The sequence below is a fragment of the Bufo bufo genome, chromosome 1 (genome assembly GCF_905171765.1).
Source record: "Bufo bufo chromosome 1, aBufBuf1.1, whole genome shotgun sequence".
In the NCBI taxonomy this organism is placed as follows: domain Eukaryota; kingdom Metazoa; phylum Chordata; class Amphibia; order Anura; family Bufonidae; genus Bufo; species Bufo bufo.
Window position 1 is genome coordinate 246,875,244 of NC_053389.1, and position 16,069 is coordinate 246,891,312.

At 44.1% G+C, this 16,069-nt stretch overlaps 2 protein-coding genes across 2 annotated transcripts in view; both read right to left on the bottom strand.

Annotated features, from left to right (window-relative positions):
- Positions 1-1,142: 1,142 nt before the first annotated feature.
- Positions 1,143-16,069, bottom strand: part of WDR91 (WD repeat domain 91) — a 44,046-nt gene continuing 29,119 nt past the window's right edge. The window contains exons 11-16 of the mRNA XM_040438238.1: positions 13,814-13,908; positions 13,578-13,740; positions 12,347-12,455; positions 4,570-4,682; positions 3,623-3,820; positions 1,143-1,678 (exon numbers count right to left, since the gene is read on the bottom strand). Coding sequence (XP_040294172.1) covers positions 1,514-1,678; positions 3,623-3,820; positions 4,570-4,682; positions 12,347-12,455; positions 13,578-13,740; positions 13,814-13,908 — 843 coding nt within the window. The 3' untranslated portion in view covers positions 1,143-1,513. The remainder of the gene's footprint in view (positions 1,679-3,622; positions 3,821-4,569; positions 4,683-12,346; positions 12,456-13,577; positions 13,741-13,813; positions 13,909-16,069) is intronic.
- Positions 4,923-8,543, bottom strand: LOC121005476. The gene is made up of 3 exons (XM_040438248.1): positions 8,028-8,543; positions 6,983-7,056; positions 4,923-5,431 (listed from the first exon to the last, which is right to left on the bottom strand). The coding sequence occupies exons 1-3, from the start codon at positions 8,329-8,331 to the stop codon at positions 5,135-5,137; spliced, it is 675 nt and encodes a 224-aa protein (XP_040294182.1). The 5' UTR covers positions 8,332-8,543; the 3' UTR covers positions 4,923-5,134.

Genomic DNA, 16,069 nt, shown 5'->3' on the forward strand with positions numbered 1-16,069 from the left:
GTACCCATTGATTTTCATGCTTCAGTGGACTGTGGGTCAGTGTAAATCACGGCGACATGCACTACTAGCCGTAATGCAGACCAGACTGAAGTCTATGGGTCCGTGAAAAACCACTGACACAACATGGACGGCATCCGTGTTCTGTCAGTGTTTCACGGATCATTGGTAGGAGATGCTCTGGAAATTGATTTTCAGATGAGCAGTGTCGGTGGAATACAGATGACACACGGACCAAACACAGATTCTTCACCAATGAAACACGGACATGTGAACAAGGCCTAAAGCTAAATTACAAGAATTTTCAATAAGACGCTGAATTCAGGACTAACCTTACCCCACAGCAGGGAAGGGGAACACTAGATATGGTTTTATTGGAGTAATACAACAATAATACTGAAATTGCAGTCAGTGCTGAATATTGGTCGGTGGCTGCGGTGGGCACAAGGGCGTCTGCTCCAACCTGAGAAGAGTCACTGAAGGGCATTAGGGCGGCTGCTACATACGTATGCTTGGTCCCGGCAAAAAAGTCCTCGATTCATTTTCATCTGTCAAGTAGCTGAAAATTCTAGTCGAGCCATTTCTTAGCAATACCAGTTCCTGGGTGACGACCAATACGTCCACCATTACAGACCCCACAGGGGTTGTCACCCAGCTTTCCCTATGCCATGATTAGTAACCCTGCAGCGATATATCCCCCATTCCCATATCGCTGGACGTTATACTGTTCAGGACTCAAGCGGAACAGTACAGCGACAGCCATAGTGGTTGTCACCCAGCTTTCCAAGATCGCGATAAGGCTACATGCACATGACCGTATGTGTTTTGCGATCCGCAAAAAACTGGATGACATCTGTATGCCATCCGTTTTTTTTTTTTGTTTTTTTGCGCATCCATCGTAACAATGCCTAAAACGGACAAGAATAGGACGTGTTCTATTTTTTTTGCAGGGCTGCAGGACAGACATACTGATGCGGACAGTATTTTTTGCGGACCCATTGAAATAAACGGGTCCGCATCCTATCCGCAAAAAAAAAAACAGAACGGACACGGAAACAAAACGTTCGTGTGCATGTAGCCTTACACTAAGAAATCAATAGCAGGCTTTTTTACAAGTAGGGGATTTGTAGAATATGTTTTGCAGCTTTCTAATTCACTTTGCGCTTTGATTCTGCACCGTTTTCACGCTCTCCGATTGCTGTCAGTAAATAGGAACCTTTTCATTTACATCCAGAGACTACAGATCTAGTCATTTTCACAGCTGAGATTTTCCTTTTTACAACCGTATCCTGTCTAGACAATCCAGTTTCTCCTGACAACTGTCCTGGCAGTTTGTTACAATGTATCAGTGCAGGTAAAATGTAGCACAGAATATCACTCACTGACAGCAAGCAGAAATCTTAAAAATGGAGAGGAATTGAAACACAAGGTATAACAGAAAGCTGCAGAACATGTCATATGACATAAGATGAAGATGCTTGACACCAGAACCCCCCTTCACATCTGAGATGCCAGGTTATGACTTCTGGGCCAGCAGGGTGGTCAGACGGATTTTTCCATCCATTGAGGCCGTTAAGCAGGTGCCACATTCTACCGCTGTGCTCCAGTCCACAGTGACCACAGGGGCCCGATGTCCGCCGAGAGAAAGACAGTTCTCTAATGTACTGCCATCACTGTTTAGCTGCAGATGAGATAACAAGAAAGGACAAAAGCAGAGCATTAGCACAATGCACCAAAAAGAATAACATTCAGCTCTGCTACATCTCAGATCCCAATCTGCCCCCAGCGTAAAGTTTTCACCTTGGTGAATCATCACAGATTGCAAAAGAAGCAGCTAAATGTCATACTGTGACGGTGTAGTGTAGGCACTTGTAATTTAGCGATTTTACAGTGTTATCTGTGGTTTTCATAGGACTACAGGTAAAGAAAATCCAGGATTTCAACTTTTAGAAAAAAAAAAAAAGGATGACTGATCCAACTCTGCTAGGAACACAATGGGGGAAAATGTAGTAATTACAGTGTGCCAGAAGTCTGGAACCAAACAACTAGTCTACATACTGTGTACCACACTGATTAAGGGTCCAATCACACGTCCGTATGTGTTTTACGGATCCGCAAAACACTGACACCTGCAATGTGTGTTCCGCATTTTGCGGACCGCACATCGCCGGCACTCTCATAGAAAATGCCTTTTCTTGCCCGCAATTGCGGACAAGAATAGAACATGTTCTATTTTTTTGCGGAACGGAAGTGCGGATCCGCTAATGCGGATGCAGACAGCACATTCCGGCCCCATTGAAAATAAATGGGTCCGCACCTGTTCCGCAATATGGCGGATCGGATGCGGACGCGTGAACGGACCCTCAGACTTCTAGACCCTTTCTTTGACTTGTGTAAAAAGGAGCATAGCTTAGCTAGGAAGATGCTTGACCTACAGGGATGGGGTGTGGTCTCCCACGCTCCCGCCTTCATGGCCCAGGATGACATGTCACCACTGCAGCCAGGAAGATGACTGCAGTGGCAGAGAGGACCAGAGAGCATAGCTGGAAGCGGCAGGGGCTTCTTTCGTTATTTTAACATATTTGCACGGCTGCCAGGGTTTTTATTTAACTCAGGCAAACCCTTTAAAGAGGACCTGTCACCTCTCCTGACATGTCTGTATTAGTAACTACTTGCATCCCCCTTGTAATAACAATTCTGGAGCATCTAAAATGACTATGTATTATTCCTGCTAGAAATATACAACTAAATTGCCAACAGTCTGCAGTTAAGGTACTGCTGGGTGTTATAAGTACAGAGTGTGTCTGACTCTGTCCAATCAGTGCTGCTGGTGTCAGACTGTCGGGACACACCCCCAACTGGTAACACTCATCTGTACCTTTACTGCAAGCTGCTGACAATTCATTCATAAACATCTAGTAGAAATAAGGAATGGCACAACATAGAGCCATAAGAATAGATGCTACAGAATTGTTATTACATGGGGAATGCAAGTAGTTACATATCAGAAGAGGTAACAGGTCCTCTTTAAAGAGGACCTTTCACCAGAATAAAACCTCTAAACTAACTATACAGACGTGTAGAGCGGCGCCCAGGGATCCCCCTGCACTTACTGTTATCCCCGGGCGCCGCTCCATTCTCCGGTTATAGCCTCCGGTATGTTCATACTGAGGCTCCACCCAGGGGATCCTGCCGGCATCTCTTTCTCCTATGCTGTAGCGCTGACCAATCGCAGCGCTCAGCTCATAGCCTGAGAGTTTTTTTTTTCTCATTATCGGTCGCCATTCACCGGGTGAAACCAACGTAGGTGTGACACCCAAAAACAACAGGGGATCTGCTGCCTAGATTCTCTATAGGGATGAGTTCTTTCTTTTACAGGGATAACGACTCGAAATGGAGCTCTGACGAGCAGGCAACACACAGTTAGTTCCTGATAATTGCCTATGCAGTTGGACCATGTAAAGCGGCCTTTACTGTAAAAAAAAAACAAAAAAAAAAACAAACAAACTGCTAAATAACAAAACCGGCTCTGCTGCATCCCCGTCTTATGATTTATAAAGCTTCCATAAAGAAATCCATAATTATCACTGAAGGTAAGAAGCTAATCAAAACCAGTGAATGTTACCTTATAAATGACTCCGCCATTACTGGAACACGTCAGCATGTAGTTGCCTTCTGAGTCAAAGGCAAAAAGTCGTCCACGAGGGAACTGCACCTGCTTGTACCCACTGTAGCCAGAAAGCATGAAGGGGCCCGTGGCATCAGATGGCAGGGAATATTCAGAGACCTTCTGACCACTCTTGTGAATGTTCCACTGAATAAACTGAAAACAAAAACTAATCATTAACTGGCTCGTTGGCGCCTGGAAACTGTGAGTAAGCTGCTGTTCACAGATGATACATGCTGTACTTAGTATCTGGGTGTATAATGGCATCCTGACCTGGACGCGCTGTGGGTCAGACACTTTAATACCCTCAACAGCCTGGATCACCAGTACATGCATACTCATTTTGGGTCTATTTATTGGACTATTAGGAGGTGAACAAGCCGTTTTCTGCAACAAATGCTGACACAAGTGAAGCATGGGTTACAATCACACAGCGCAGCCATGCCGTCTTGAGACGTGGCTGTGCTGCGTTCGAGTACCGCATGACTGTATGAGCCATAGCAGGCTCCAATTAACTAATGACATCCACACTGTAAAGTCAGTCTGCATTGTTATTGGATGAGAGGCACCTGCAATACCGCGTGCCTGACTAAACAGTGGCCTATTCTCAGCATCTGATCTTCTGGGTCCATGACTCCACACAACAAAAGATAGGTGATGTCCTATCTCTGGCCGCATCTTGCAGATCGCGGACCCATTGATGTCAATAGGTCCGCACTGCGATGCAGAGTGCACACGGCTGGTGCCCTTGTTTGGAGAATTTGCGGTTTGTGGTTGTGTGAATGCAGCCTAAACCCTGTGTCGTCTGGTCCTGCAGTCATACATAGGACATATTGCTGGCAATAGGACTGCAGGATCAGACTACACCCTCTTACACTGACATGGTTTTATAAGTTCCTGCTCACCTTCCCGTCCTCTCCGATACTGTAAACGGCATTCTCATCGTAGCTGAAATCTACAGAATACACCTCTCCCTTGTGTGCCTCCCAGCTCATGGCACACTGGTGTTGCTGCATATCTAGGGAACGAGGAGACTGTTACCGTATATCCAGCTCACAAAGGCAATATTACTTAAAGGGACTCTACATCTGTAAATGAAGGAGGAAAATGAAGATTACTCTTACCGGTAATTGGATTTTCCTGAACCCACGACAGCACCACGAGAGAGAGGCTCCGCCCCCCACAGACAGGAAATCTGAAGTACAAAAAGGCGGAGGCTCTCCTCCCACCTCAGTATATCTTTCCAAAGATGAGGAACTCCGCCCGTAATTATTACAGCCAACTCATGTCCTCAAAAATGTTTTTTTTTTTTTTTTTGCTACACACACACACGTACACCAATCACCAAAAAATAGGGAAGGGAAATAAGGGTGCTGTTGTGGGTTCAGGAAAATCCAATTACTGCTAAGAGTAATCTTCATTTTTCCCCTCACTCACGACAGCACCACGAGAGTGAGAACCAAGGAACCATTAGGGTGGGTTGACAGTCGAAAGCACCTTAGTAGCAAAGGTTAGAGCCGAAGAAGAGTCTAACTGTAGATGGTAATGTTTAAAGAAGGTGGTCGGAGAAGACCAGACAGCCGCCTTACAGATATCCTCTATAGATACAGCAGCCCTCTCAGCCGAAGAAGTGGACATAGCCCTAGTAGAGTGAGCTCTAAGGCATTCTGGAGGAGACTTCCCTGAGGAAGAGTAAGCCAATGATATTGCTGAAGTAATCCATCTGGCCAAGGTATTCTTCGATGCTGCATGACCTTTTCTTCTCCCCTGAAAAACAACAAACAACGAGGAAGACTTCCTCAAGTCTTTAACTCAGTATTTGTCCAGGACTAAAACACCTTCTAACGTCGAGGCAATGATAAGCTTTTTCTTCTTCAGTAGATGGTGACTGATAGAAGGTTGGGAGTACAATCACTTGAGACCTGTGAAACTTGGAAGCCACCTTAGGGAGGAAGGCTGGATCAGGTTGAATGATCACCCTAACTTTTAGTATGGTGGTATAGGGAGGATTGATGGAAATACTGTGAAGTTCACTAATCCTATGGGCCGAAGTCACAGCTACTAAAAGACATAGCTTAAAGGATACATGCTTTAAGGAAACCTCCTCAATAGGCTCAAAGGGATGTCTTATTAAGGTGTTTAGGACCAAATTTAAATCCCAAGGCGCTATCTTGGGTGCAAGATTAAAGAGGACCTTTCACCAGGATACATGTATTGAAATAGTTATATTACCTTACAGTGCGGCCCCCAGTGATGTCTTTCCACTTTTTATTTTTTTCAAAGGACCCCCCCTTTCGTCCGCTGTGGTCCCTGTTTGTTTTGGCACCTCATATGCTAATGAGGCGATTCAGTTCAGCTAGACAGGGACTTGAAATTGTCCTGGGGGCGCGGTTATCTTTTCCCTGGCAGCCGAGCGCATCCAAATCAGAGCGCCCCACTCTTAGCCAAGGAGAAGGAGCTCAAGTTCTCGCGAGATTCGCGAGAACTTGAGCTTTTACACATCCCGAGCCGTGCGCCATCTTGGAGTCCCTTAGGGGGTGGTGGGAGGTAAATTTGTAAAACTAACATCATGCTCGTTTGCCTAGGGGGAGTATTAGTAAAAGGTTGAACAACTTGCTCGTTTTCTAGGGTTGTTTTTCATACTTACCCACAGGATGCTGCTGCCTATGCCGCTGTGATGCTCTCCGCCACGGACCACAAGATGGCGCAAGGCTCGGGATGTGTAAAAGCTCAAGTTCTCGTGAATCTCGCGAGAACTTGAGCTCATTCTCCTTGGCTAAGAGCAGGGCGCTCTGATTGGATGCGCTTGGCTGCCAGGGAGAAGATAACCGCGCCCAGGACAAATTCAAGTCCCCGCCTAGTTGAACCGAATCGCCTCATAAGCATATGAGGCGCCAAAACAAATGGGGATCACAGCGGACGAAAGGGGGGGGGGGTCCTTTGAAAAAAAATAAAAAATGTGGAAAGGCATCACTGGGGGCCGCACTGTAAGGTAATATAACTATTTCAATACATGTATCCTGGTGAAAGGTCCTCTTTAAGAGAAGAACAAGAGACGGATCTGAAAAATTCTGATATCCACAGATCTGATAACAAGTTTTCATTCAACAAGGCCGAGAGAGCCGAAACTTGAACTTTTAAGGTGCTGGGAGATAACCCTAACTGCAACTCCTTCTAAAGGAATTCTAACACCTGGAAAAACAGAAAATGGAAAGGGATGTCCCTAAAATTAATATCGGCAAAACTCAAAAATTTCTTCAAAATTTGAGCATAAATAGAATTTGTTACTCTTTTTCTATATTTCAAGAGGGTATTTACTAAGTTGGACGAGAAACCCTTCTTGGCTAGCAGAAACCTGTCAAATTCCATGCCGTCAGATGGAGGCTCCTTATCTGTGGATGGAAAATTGGTCCTTGAGGCAGAAGGTCGTAGATCTCTGGAAGGACCCACGGGTCCAATACCGACATCTTTCTTAGCCAAGTAAACCACGTTCTTCTGGGTCAAAAGGGAGCTATTAAAATCACCCGAGCACAATCTTCCCTTATCATCTGCAAGACTCTGGGAATCAAGGGAAAGGGAAAGAAGGCATAACCCAGGAGAAAATTTCAAATGTGCAGGAAGGCATCTAGACCACAGGGGGATCCCTCTGGAGACAGAGAAAAGAAATTCTTTACTTTCCTATTCTGACTAGTAGCAAACAGGTCTACTGATGGAACCCCCAAAAGGTCAAAAATCCCATAAAATTTTTTCTGGTTTAGACTCCATTCCCCTTGGGAGATAACATGACGACTTAAAAAATCCACCTAAATATTATCTGTGCCCTTAATGTGAACTGTAGAGATGGAACTACAATTTTTTTTCAGCCAACTGAAGGATTTCACTTGTCATTACCATTAAGGCCTTGCTCCTGGTACCCCCTTGTTTATTTAAATAGGAAACTACAGTGCTATAGTCCGACATGATTCTAAGATGTCTGTTAGATAATAACGGAAGAATCTCTAACATAGCGAATTTTACTGCCATAAGTTCCTTCATATTTGATGAAGCTGACTTCTGACCATCTTGCCGTAAGCCCTGGATAGAGCGCTGTAGAATTTGGGCCCCCCAACCCCAAGGGCTTGAATCTGTAGTCAAGCATAAAAAGATTCTTTTTTATCCAAGGCCCCCCCTTGGGTTAAATTGTCTCTTATCAACCACCACCTTAATTCCTCTATGGTCTGGTCTGGTATAATTAAACAAGATTCTTAGGGTTTCTTGCCCCCTTCCCAGGCAGTCAACAGGTCCCACTGTAGCCCTCTGGAATGGAACTGGGCCCATACAACAGCTGGGATACATGAAGTCAGACTCCCCAGAATCGACATACCTTTTCTTAAGGTTTCTCTTGGGTACTGGGCTAGATCTTGTATCTTTTCTCTTAATTTCCAGATCTTCTCTTCCGTCAGGAAACACTTCTGTATCCTTGAATCCAACCGCAATCCTAGAAAAAGCTGATCTTGTGATGGCTCTGGTCTCAATTTCTCTCTGTTCAGGATCCATCCCATTTCTTCCAGAATCTGCAACACCTCCTGTACCGCTTTCCTGCAGGCCTCCCCAGATTCTCCAACTATCAAAAGGTCGTCTAGATAAGGGATCAAAAGAATATCCTTTTCCCTGATATGAGCTGCCATTTCAGAGATTATCTTTGTGAACACCCTTGGCGCTATTGACAGTCCAAAGGGAAGGGCCTGAAATTGCAGATGTCTGATAACTCCCCCTAGTTCTACTGCTACCCGAAGGAACTTCTGATAGTCCTGATGAATAGGGACATGAAAATAGGGGTCTTAAGTCCAGGATTGCCATGAAGCAATTGGGATATAGTAAATTTATTGCTGATTTTATGGTCTCCATTTTTTTATGACCAAGAACCCATTTAAGCTTTCATAAATTTATAATCATTCTGAAGGTACAGTCTAGTTTTTTTTACTAGAAAGAGAGGAGAGTAAAAACCGTAGTACTTCTAGTTCTATAGGATCTGTCCTTTCCCCCCCAGACTTTGTGACTATAAACCTTACTGGAGGAGGGGAATGAAACTCTAGCTTTAAACCTAGACCTATTGTGTCTAAGATCCAGGAGCTGTTGGAAATTTGCTGCCATGCAGGAAGAAACTTTACTAGTGTTCCTCCTACAGGCAACCTGGCTTCATTGTTGGTCCCCTGATTTTTTCTTATCAGTAAAGGACTGGCTGAATTAAAAACCTCTTCCGCTTCTCCTTTGTGATCTGTATTTAAATTCTGTTTTTTTGTCTCCTTTATTACCTCGAAAGGAACGATCAGATCTACTCCTAGCAGAAAAGGTTTGGATAGGAAATTTCTTTTTCTTAGCTGCTGCCTTTTCTAACAGCTCGTCTAAGGCAGAACCGAACAGAAACTCTCCCTCACAAGGGACAGCACACAGCCTCTTCTTAGACAGCAAATCCCCACTCCAACCTATAAGCCACAATTCCCTATGGGCAGAGTTAGCGAGTGAAGATTCCATTAGACTGGCTGCTAGATCTTCTGCTGAGGCGTCTGCTAAAAAAATCTGCCGCTTTTTTATTGGTAGGGAATCCTGCTAGAATTTCTTCCCTAGGGCATTTGTTTTTTACTTGATCTTCTAGTACAGAGAACCAAACAATCAAGGAACGGAATCAAGGAAGTGGATGCGATAGAAGGCCTGAAAGAGGATGTTGCCGCCTCCCAAGCACCCTTCAAAAACCCATCAGCTTTTTTATCTACATCTTCTACTGGAAAGAAGGGCCTTCCAATCTCTTTCTCCTCTTCATCAGAAGAATAAGATGATCTGTCAGAACCTGGATCCTGCTCCTGTTCTGAATCAGAGGAGTCTCCCAAATCTATCTGCTGAACTTGCTTAGCTCTTTGCTCCTTCTGACCCCTGGACTTTTTCAAGGAAGAGCTAACCTTAGACCTGACTAAGGTCTGAAGGTTCTTATAAAAGGACAGCGATTCCTCCGCTACTGTTTTATCAATGCAACCCTGACACAACTTCTTCATATATTCAGAAGGTAAAGGGTATCTGCATAGGGCACATTCCTTATTCTTCTTTTTAGATATATCCTTATCTTCCTCCATAGTAGCTTGCCACAGGCTGCAATACTCCACTGCCAGGAGATATTCCTTATACCAGGAGGGCTGACAACTTCCTCCGATTCCCATATGACCCGTCGGCAGCTATATTCGGGTTACGCACCTTTTAAGCGCCTCCCCTGACGTCATTACAGAGCGCCCGCACATCCGGCGCTTGCGTTCCAGGCCTCCCTTCCTGACGTCTTCCGCTTCCTGTTAAGCCACTCAGGCTTCCGGAAGCTACCGCTCCTCCCCTGGGCATCGTAACTAAGGTGCGCAACCACGCCACCAAGCAGGCAAGCCCCATAGCGCTCCACTCCGGCTATCGCGCCTCTGCACACCCATCAGTGCATAAATAATGCCACCATCTACAGAAAGGGATCGCAGGTAACTGAGGCACCCAAGGGAGAAGCCACCTAGAGAACTACAGGCTTCCCTCCAGAGACAATAAACCATACTGAGGTGGGAGGAGAGCCTCCCGCCTTTTTGTACTTCAGTTTTCCTGCCTGTGGGGGCCGAGCCTCTCTCTTGTGGCGCTGTCGTGGGTGAGGGGAAAACAGACACTACAGAAAGCTAAGACAAAGCTCCCAAAACAAAGACTTGTGGGAATATGGCAGAGAAAACAGGACTCATTGCTTCTGAATCACCTCTATTTTGGTTGAGGGGTGGGTGGAGCTTAGGAAAAGGGGCAGGGCTTAGCTTGAGCTCAGTGTGAAGGAGGGAAAATTAACCTTAAGGTTCAGCTTATATTGGGCCTTATTTTTCTATTGATAATTTTTTTTTGCGTTTCTGGGTATTAGCTTTTAATTGCTTTTGGGATTGTGGGAAGGCAAATAAAAAATTCTGACAGAGGTTTTAGCATTTTTTCCCACTATTAACCATGAGGTAAAAATTTACGTTTTCTGGTAATAAAATAAAAACACTATTTTTTGTGTAGCTGCAATCTGAGGCCTTTTTTTTTTTTTAGTTTTTTTTTTATATTAACTTAAGGGCTTTTGTTTGTACCATATGTTCTTAAAAAGGGGACCCGATCCTACTTCCAGAACATGGCAACCAAAGGGAAGGAGAGCACACTGTGCATGTGCAGAGTCCTCTCCAGTTACTGCTTTGAGACTTCCTAAAATAGTTATATTTTTGAAACTCCCATAGAGTGGCCCCCTTCAGGACATAGGATCGGGTCCCAGAGGTGGAACCAGCACTTATCTGACATTTATGGCATATTCTAGTGCTGGGATCGGCACCCGTCGGCCTCCAGCTGCTGTGAAACTACAACTCCTAGCATGTACTCTTACTCAGCTGTTCTTGTAATTTTTTCGTTATAACTCCACACAGTAAGAATAATACAATAACTTTATTGTACCATGCTTTTTTTTATTGTTTACTACTTTAAAACAATAAGGCCTTATTCACACGACTGTGTCATGGTTTTTATAATGTCTGTCACATGGCCGTTTTCAGAACAATGACAGTCTATGGGTGTATTCACACTACACCAATGTGTCCAAACCGTAAACACTGACTGTTAAAAATTAGGACGTCCTATTTTTTCTGTGTTCAATAGCTCGAAAGCACCCGTACAATTCAAGGGGGCGCGAAAGACTGACAGTTTAACCCATTTTAAGGGTTCGTTCACATGTCCGCAAGTGTTTTGCCGGCCGCAAATTGCGGACCGCACATGGCCGGCACTTTAAATAGAAATGATTTTTCTTGTCCGTGTCTGCAGACAGGAATCTATATATATCTATTGTTATATCTATATATACACAAAACCAGCATTTAATGAGTATTTTTAATAACCACTATTATCTGGGTCAAATTGACATTTAGTTCGGACATTTTGGTGTGCGGACAAGAATATGACATGTTCTATTTTTTGGTGGAACGGAAGGACGGATATGGAATGGAAGTGCGGATGCAGACAGCACACTGTGTGCCGTCTGCATCTTTTGCGGCCCTATTGAAAATGAATGGGTCCGGATCCGTTCCACAACGTTGCAGATGTGTCAATGGACCCCAACAGCCATTTTTCTTCAGTGTCTTCTGAATGTAGCCTGCAATGGTTTCTTTCCATCAAAAAAAGGGGGTTATTTATTTATATCTTTATTTTTGGGGAGAATTTTTTATTTTTTCACTTAATTTTGTCCGACTAGGGCACCTGAAGCTGTGATGAATTCAATGCATACATAATGCTCTATAGCATTATTGTCTAATAACTTACACTGACAGGCAATCAAATAAAAGGCATGGACTAATGGGTTCACATCTACAGCAGTCCTGGTTGCCACAGTACCGTAACATTGCAGGGCCCATTGGACAGATAGATGGAGCACCATCCCTCTATCAAGCTCCTTAGATGCCACCCCGACCATTACAACAAAAGTCTGTCTGTCAACCACAGCCGAGCTCGTGATGTTGGCTGGAGAGGCACAGCTCCTGTGTCCATGGAGATCATCATGACATAACTTGACGTTATGGAACCTCTATGTACAACAATCCATAGGGTAGCGGAACAGTTACATTGTGGTGCATTAAAGGGTTAAATATATATTACACACAGACTAGGCTTCATTGTGCCATTTACCAAAAAGTCTGATGACACCATCCGCTGCTCCAGTGACCAGAAGATTCCCATTGTGGTTGAAGGATGTGCAGTTTACAGCGATGGGCATAGGTTGTAAAGAGAACTGCAGCTGGTAAAGAAGAAAATGGAGAAATGTAACCTGATAAATAGATACCAACATATAAACAGTCTAGTGTACGATTAACCAAGTTTCCCCTACTTTATATGAGCTCCGTTAAACTGCTTGCTGAGTATTTTCAATCACAACCAGCAGAATAGTGGGTACAGCTCTGGAGTATAATACAGGATGTAACTTAGGATAAGTAATGTAATGTATGTACAGAGTGACTCCACCAGCACAATAGTGAGGGCAGCTCTGGAGTATAATATAGGATGTAACTCAGGATCAGTACAGGATAAGTAATGTATGTACACAGTGCCTCCACCAGCAGAAACGTGAGTGCAGCTCTGGAGTATAATAAATGATGTAACTCAGGATCAGTACAGGATAAGTAATGTACGTACACTGTGACTCCACCAGCAGAATAGTGAGTGCAGCTCTGAAGTATAATACAGGATGTAACTCAGGATCAGTACAGCGTAAGTAATGTAATGTACACTGTGAATTCACCAGCAGAATAGTGAGGGCAGCTCTGGAGTATAATACAGGATGTAACTCAGGATCAGTACAGGATAAGTAATGTAATCTGTACACAGTGAATTCACCAGCAGAATGGTGAGTACAGCTCTAGAGTATAATACAGGATATAAGTGAGGATCAGTACAGGATAAGTAATGTATGCACACAGTGACTCCATAAGCAGAATAGTGAGTGCAGCTCTGGAGAATAATACAGGATGTAACTCACGATAATTTCCATCATTATAGCTCTATGCAAGTTTTCTTGAAAAGCCACATATTTTTAACCCCTGCAGCTCATTTATCATGTGCACCAGAAACCTGGCACACGCTGAATCAGAAATCAACTCCAGCTACTGGCCGGAGTAGATTTCATTTCTGGCACACACATAGAAGAAGATAAATTACAAATTTATTAAGAGGCATGCACCTGTTAATAATTTGGTTAGATATTTCTCCAGCATGTGAAATGCCAGTCTGTAGTAAATGACCCCCAATGATTCCACCAGCAGAACAGTGAGTCCAGTCTAACTTGTATAAATTTGAAATTGTATACAAAAGCGGATAAACCCTTTGGAGTGAATGCCATGTAGCATCATAGACAACATTTTACCTGTTGTTTCATGGTTTTAGTGTCCCACAGCAATAAACGTCCTGGCACTTGATTGCTTCCATTGTCTCCTATGCCAGGTACAGCTGGATCTGGGATTAAGGAAGGAGCCGCCGCTGAACAGACAAATGAAGTCCCACTGGGGTTACATGCCAAAGAGAGAATCCTAGAAGCAGAGACATCTTCAGTATCAGAAAGATTACCCGTCTTCAATCTACGTCCTTTGGGATAGCACGCACCTCGGCATATCTTCAGAGATCCCGATCTCACATAAGTTTTTCTTTGCTTCGGTATCATAAAGACGAACAGTGCCAACTTCACTCCCCAGCAGGAGCTATGCCCACAACAGCAGGGAGAAAAGAAAAAGTAAGCGGCTATGTAGGATCAATATATATCAAAGCCACAAACTATCCATATTAAAGTGTGCTATTGAGCACAGACAGCCATCTTATGTGCAGTGACAGTGCTCCAGAAAAATACCTAGTAGCCATCGGCTCCTGAACTTAAAAATTTAGGAGCCGAATAAAATTTTTAGTCGCCAAATCGTAACCAATTCAAAATTTTGGTATCGTGACAACGCTACGCCGATCAGATCGGCGTAGGGTTGTTTCGATACCAAAATTTTTATTCGCTTTCGTCACCATAAAAAAGTATTGTGATACTCAATACCACGCAAAAAAAAAAAAAACACCAAAAAAAGCTGCGTGCATTTTGCATTTTATGAAACGTTCGGCCCATAATAGAACAGTCCTATCCTATTTTTTGGGGTGACAAGGTGACTAAAAATTGGCGAATCGCATGGTATTTATTTATTTATTTATTTCTGTTACGGCGCTCACCGCATAGGAGATATTTTTTCATAATTTAATAGTTTGGACTTTTTGGACGCAGCGCTATGTAATATGTTTATTTATTTATTGTTTATATATTTTATATGTAAAATTGGGAAAGGGGGGGATTTAAACTTAATAATTTAGGGTACTTTCACACTAGCGTTTTTCTTTTCCGGCATTGAGTTCCATCCTAGGGGCTCTATACCGGAAAAGAACTGATCAGACATATCCCCATGCATTCTGAATGGAGAGTAATCTGTTCAGGATGCATCAGAAGGTCTTCAATTCAGTCATTTTGACTGATCAGGCAAAAGATAAAACCGCAGCATGCTATGGTTTTATCTCCGGCGAAAAAAACTGAAGACTTGCCGGAATGCCGGCATTTTTCCCCATAGGAATGTATTAGTGCCGGATCCGTCTGTCCGCAAGACAAGGGGAGAGATGGATTCGTTCTTGCAATGCATTTGTGAGATGGATCCGCATCCGGATGCGTCTCACAAATGCTTTCAGTCACATCCAGATCGGCGGATTCAGCAGGCAGTTCCGACTACGGAACTGCTTGCCGGATCACACTGCCGCAAGTGTGAAAATAGCCTTAGTATTTGTGTTTTTTTTTTTTTTTTTTTTTACTTACTATTAGCCCCCTTAGGGGCTGGAACCCTTGTGAGGTGAATTCATTGCACCCGCACTAAATCCAGACCCATTCACTTCTATGGGGCTGTGCACATGAGCGGTGATTTTCACGCATCACTTGTGCGTTGCGTGAAAATCGCAGCATGCTCTATGTTGTCCGTTTTTCACGCATCACAGGCCCCATAGAAGTTAATGGGGCTGCGTGAAAATCGCAAGCATCCGCAAGCAAGTGCAGATGCGGTGCGATTTTCACGCATGGTTGCTAGGATAAAAGTCTATTCACTGTGTTATTTTCCCTTATAACATGGTTATAAGGGAAAATAATAGCATTCTTTAATACAGAATGCTTAGTAGAAGGTCAATTGAGGGTTAAAAAATGGGAAAAAAAATGAACTCCCCTCCTCCAATTGATCGTGTAGCTGCCGGTCTTCTGTTCTTTCTTCGGGACCTGTCAAAGGACCTGTGGTGACATCACTGTGCTCATCACATGATCCATCACCATGGTAATGGACCATGTGATGAGCTCAGTGACGTCCCCACAGGTCCTTTGACAGGTCCTGAAGCAAGAACAGGAGACCGGCAGCTACGCGATCAATTGGAGGAGAGGAGGGGAGTTAATTTTATTTTTTTTAACCCTCATTGGCACTGCGCCACCAATGTTTATTATACTGGGGTGTTGGGAAGGGGGGGCGCACTGCGCCACCAATGTTTATTATACTGGGGTGTTGAGGGCGCACTGCGCCACCAATGAAGATAACTGACCTGTTAATACAAATATAGGAGGCAGGTGCCAGAATCAAATAGCCGGCACCCGACCTCTATGACAGGGAGCTGCGATCCGCTGCAGTTAACCCCTCAGGTACCGCACCTGAGGGGTTAACTGCCGCTGATCGCAGCTCCCTGTCATAGAGGTCGGGTGCCGGCTATTTGATTCCGGCACCCGCCTCCTATATTTGTATTAACAGGTCAGTTATCTTCATTGGTGGCGCAGTGGCCACAGCCCCTCCCCTCCTCCTCCCGTCTCTCTTC

Coding starts and splice junctions, on each gene's coding strand:
- LOC121005476 (XM_040438248.1), bottom strand. CDS start 8,331: ATGGCAGCTCATATCAGGGAAAAGGATATTCTTTTGATCCCTTATCTA. Junction 7,057..8,027: donor AAGAGAAACCTTAAGAAAAG/GTATGTCGATTC, acceptor TTCCATCCACAG/ATAAGGAGCCTCCATCTGAC. Junction 5,432..6,982: donor AGGGTTTCTCGTCCAACTTA/GTAAATACCCTC, acceptor GTTGTTTTTCAG/GGGAGAAGAAAAGGTCATGC.